This window comes from Tachysurus fulvidraco, chromosome 4, assembly GCF_022655615.1.
Source record: "Tachysurus fulvidraco isolate hzauxx_2018 chromosome 4, HZAU_PFXX_2.0, whole genome shotgun sequence".
NCBI classification, from domain to species: domain Eukaryota; kingdom Metazoa; phylum Chordata; class Actinopteri; order Siluriformes; family Bagridae; genus Tachysurus; species Tachysurus fulvidraco.
In genome coordinates, this window is record NC_062521.1 from 18,194,484 (window position 1) to 18,198,091 (window position 3,608).

The 3,608-nt window shown below is 34.3% G+C and overlaps 1 protein-coding gene across 1 annotated transcript; it reads right to left on the reverse strand.

Moving 5' to 3' along the window:
- Positions 1 to 2,655: 2,655 nt before the first annotated feature.
- Positions 2,656 to 3,335, reverse strand: atoh7 (atonal bHLH transcription factor 7). The gene has a single exon (XM_027136221.2). The coding sequence runs from the start codon at positions 3,333 to 3,335 to the stop codon at positions 2,916 to 2,918; it is 420 nt and encodes a 139-aa protein (XP_026992022.1). The 3' UTR covers positions 2,656 to 2,915.
- Between the last annotated feature and the right edge of the window lie 273 nt (positions 3,336 to 3,608).

The window sequence follows — 3,608 nt, forward strand, 5'->3', positions numbered from 1 at the left end:
TAAAAGATATGAGACGTGATCTGCTGGTTGGAGATAGGTACCACTGGTTTTTATACCTTCCTGAAAAGCAGTCAGAGAAGATGCCATTGGTCTTAAAAAGGGGAGGCTGGACTCTATTGTTCTTCTAAACAAATACGGTCCATTGATGAAATTGAGACTTCTGGTGTGTTTTTTTCCCCTAATGTGACGTAGAATAACACAAAAAACCTGCTGTAATAGCTTGATATAATAGTATTGTGCAAACAATGAAAATGTAGATTGGTTCCCAATGGAAGGCAATAGATGTCTTGATGAATACATTATATAAAAACAGTAAGTGTTCAGCCAACTGATTATAATTACTTCTGCCACACCAATAACAATAAGCTTCTTGTTACAAAGTGCTATATGATCAATAAATATATGCAAACAATAAACAAATTCTGTATTCACATGACAATCATTCTGAAGACATGGTAATGGTATGTACAACACAATAACACAGCAAGTCCTTTTTATTATGAAACAAAAATTTAATTTTTCACAGGAAAAATTGAGTCAGCCATTTTTGACAGCATAAGAATTTTAAAGATGAAAAACTGTTGCTTTATATTTCTGTGTAATTATTGCAGTGATAACATAAGTGGTATTTTTGCCTATTGACAGATAGGTATTTTATCGTGAGTGACTTGCTTTCTGTCTATACATCTGTGCATCTTGACCTGAAACCAAACTGCCCAAGCCTCGCTGTTGTAAACAGCCACATTACACACAGTCACTGAACAACAAAGAGCGTCATTTTTTTTTCTCCAGTCAAGAGTCCTTGTATAGTCTGGTGAATTAATGGTTGTGTCCCATTTTCGTTCAATTCATTTGAACCCACTTACTATAAAACCCACTTAAATTAAAAGTATTTGACAAGAAATTGTTAATAAATAAAAAATATAGTCTAATTTTTAATAATAATATTGCCTAATTCTCTTGCCTTTGCTCACAAAATAAGCCACGATCAAAAGTTTCAACCAAAATAATATTTTTTTAATGTTTATTGAGAATTTCTTTGTTCATATTTCTTCATTCATATTAGCACACTGAATTCATAACATGGGCAATGTTTACAGTTTTTTTTTAAAGTTTTAACAAGTAACAGTGTTCAGTTATTCAGACTAACATTTCAATTTCGGTTAATAATTATAACAGTAATAATTTCAAGAAAGAAATTCTATTATTATTATTATTATTATTATTATTAATAGTAGTAGTAGTAGTAGTAGTAGTAGTAGTAGTAGTAGTAGTAGTAATAATAGTAGTAGTATAAAACAGTGTAAAGATCTTCATTCAAGTATGTTCAAAAACTAAATAAACTAACTAACTAAATTTGAAGTATGTTCATGTAGTATGGCACAGGCATATCTGTTCATGCTCTACTTATGTCTCCATTATCCATTATCACATATATGGTCATTTTGAATTATGCTTATTGTTATTTTTGTAATAAGAAGTTATAAAAAGCTTTTATAAGGCTTTTTTTAATCTGGGATTAATAGTGCTAACCTGAAATCTGTTTATCTTTTTGGGTCATCCAAAAGTTTCATAAAATTGTGTATCAGCAGTCCTAATGAGCGAAACCCCAGTCATGTGGGAAACTTTAGTCTTAAGATTATTGCATTCAGACTTGGTTCCACGTGCCACCTAAAGGCAATGCAAACCACAAACCCTACAGTACACCCAATACCCAGTGAGCGTGGATCTGTGTTTCAATGTTCCACTATTCTGTGGACCTTAGTATAGATATCCATTATTAATCCAGCCGGGCCTGGCTTACCATGGCACATTATTATTTTTTGTCCTGGTCTGGACACTCTTGTTCTGTGCCCATGTAAGCATGAAACTCCACATAATTATGGCACCTTACAGATTATATGATCACACCTGAGTCAGGTACTGTGCATAAACACGGCCCAAATACTGCAAAAAAGGTTCTCATGATCAGGGCCATTTAATATGATGTCACATGTTTCACTATAAACATGAGTCATACTTTGTCTGAGGTAACAATAGAGACATGTTTACTTGAAGCTGCCTTATCTAATGACACACCAGGGTCTGGCAAAAATGACCAAGCCTTTATCTGGGCAGTGAGCACATTAGAGCAGACACACACATCTGGCATCGCTTAGATTTACCGCAGTAAATCTGGAACTAAAAATTACATTTAACATGATTTTTTTTAAAAAAACCTATTAAATAATTTTTGTAAAAGAATGCAATACTTAATACAATATAAATATGATAGACCCAATAAAACACATCAGTATTAAATTATTCTTAAATTTGACATGCATGTTTCTATACAACTTATTTTATTTCTATTTAAATAAAAAGACAACAATATATCCTCAGTGCTTGAACAATTTATTGTCTGTTGATCCATTTCTAAAATAAGCAATAAAACATAAAATCCCTGTAAACCTCAATAAATCTGTTAAAGTACATACTTTAACTAAATCTAAATTAATACACTTATTTAACTGTTGGCAAACTACAGTTTACAATGAAACAAACAAAAAAAATACAAAAAGAACAAAAAAGTTCAAGAAGACAAACATTACAGTATTATTGTAAACTAAGCTTTAACTAAGCTTCCAACACTTTAACGATTTGATACAAAGCAATAAGAGAGTGTTTGAGTGTTTGGCTGAGTTAACCAGGACTAGACACTAGATAATAAATTAATAACCATAATAACGCATTTTTGTTTAAATTACTTTCAGAAAAAATGCTACATGGCTAGAATATTTTTATACCACAGTAATGAAAGGTGATCAATATACAATATAGGCTAATACATACAAATAATTGCAATACAAATGTATTTACTAAGTCCTGTAGCCACAGAATAGAAGATACAAGATAACACACCAGCATGTCTCAGTCTAAGTCAGGACTTGGAAATCTTCATGATGGTAGGAGAAGGATGTGTACATGCACTCGTTCTCAGTGGGTGAGCTGTATGTCACGATGCAGGGGTAGCTCTCAGATTGCAGGCTGTCATACTGCAGATCCAGCCATTGCCTGTGAGAGGCACTGTTTTTACTAGAATCATTCAGGATGCGGTTGAGGGCCATTATGTAGCTCAGAGCCATCTGCAAGGTTTCATACTTGGAAAGTTTCTTGTCCTGACCCCACTGAGGAACCACTTTGCGCAGCTGGTCAAAAGCTGTATTCAAGCCCTGCATCCTTTTCCTTTCTCGGGCATTGGCTGCCACCCTCTTCCGTACCACAGTCTGAAACTTCTCTAGGTCTCGATCACACTCAGAACCCATATCCACACAGGTTGGTGTACAAGGTTTCATCTTTTCTGTGATAGTACAGTCCTTCGGTGATGGTGACAAACAACTATTTTTTGAGATATATATATATATATAAAAAAAATCAGCAACAGCGTTCTTGCTGTGGCCTTAGTCTGCTAGGTCCAGGTTGTTATGTGAGCACCAAAGCTCAGCTCTGGTTTTCCCTGTGGAGGAAAGATGCTTATATAGGACTTAAATATTGACAGGTGGCAGCAGGTGGAGCCCCATCAAATTGCCCCTTCCAAACATCACTACCCCTCAAACTACACATGCACA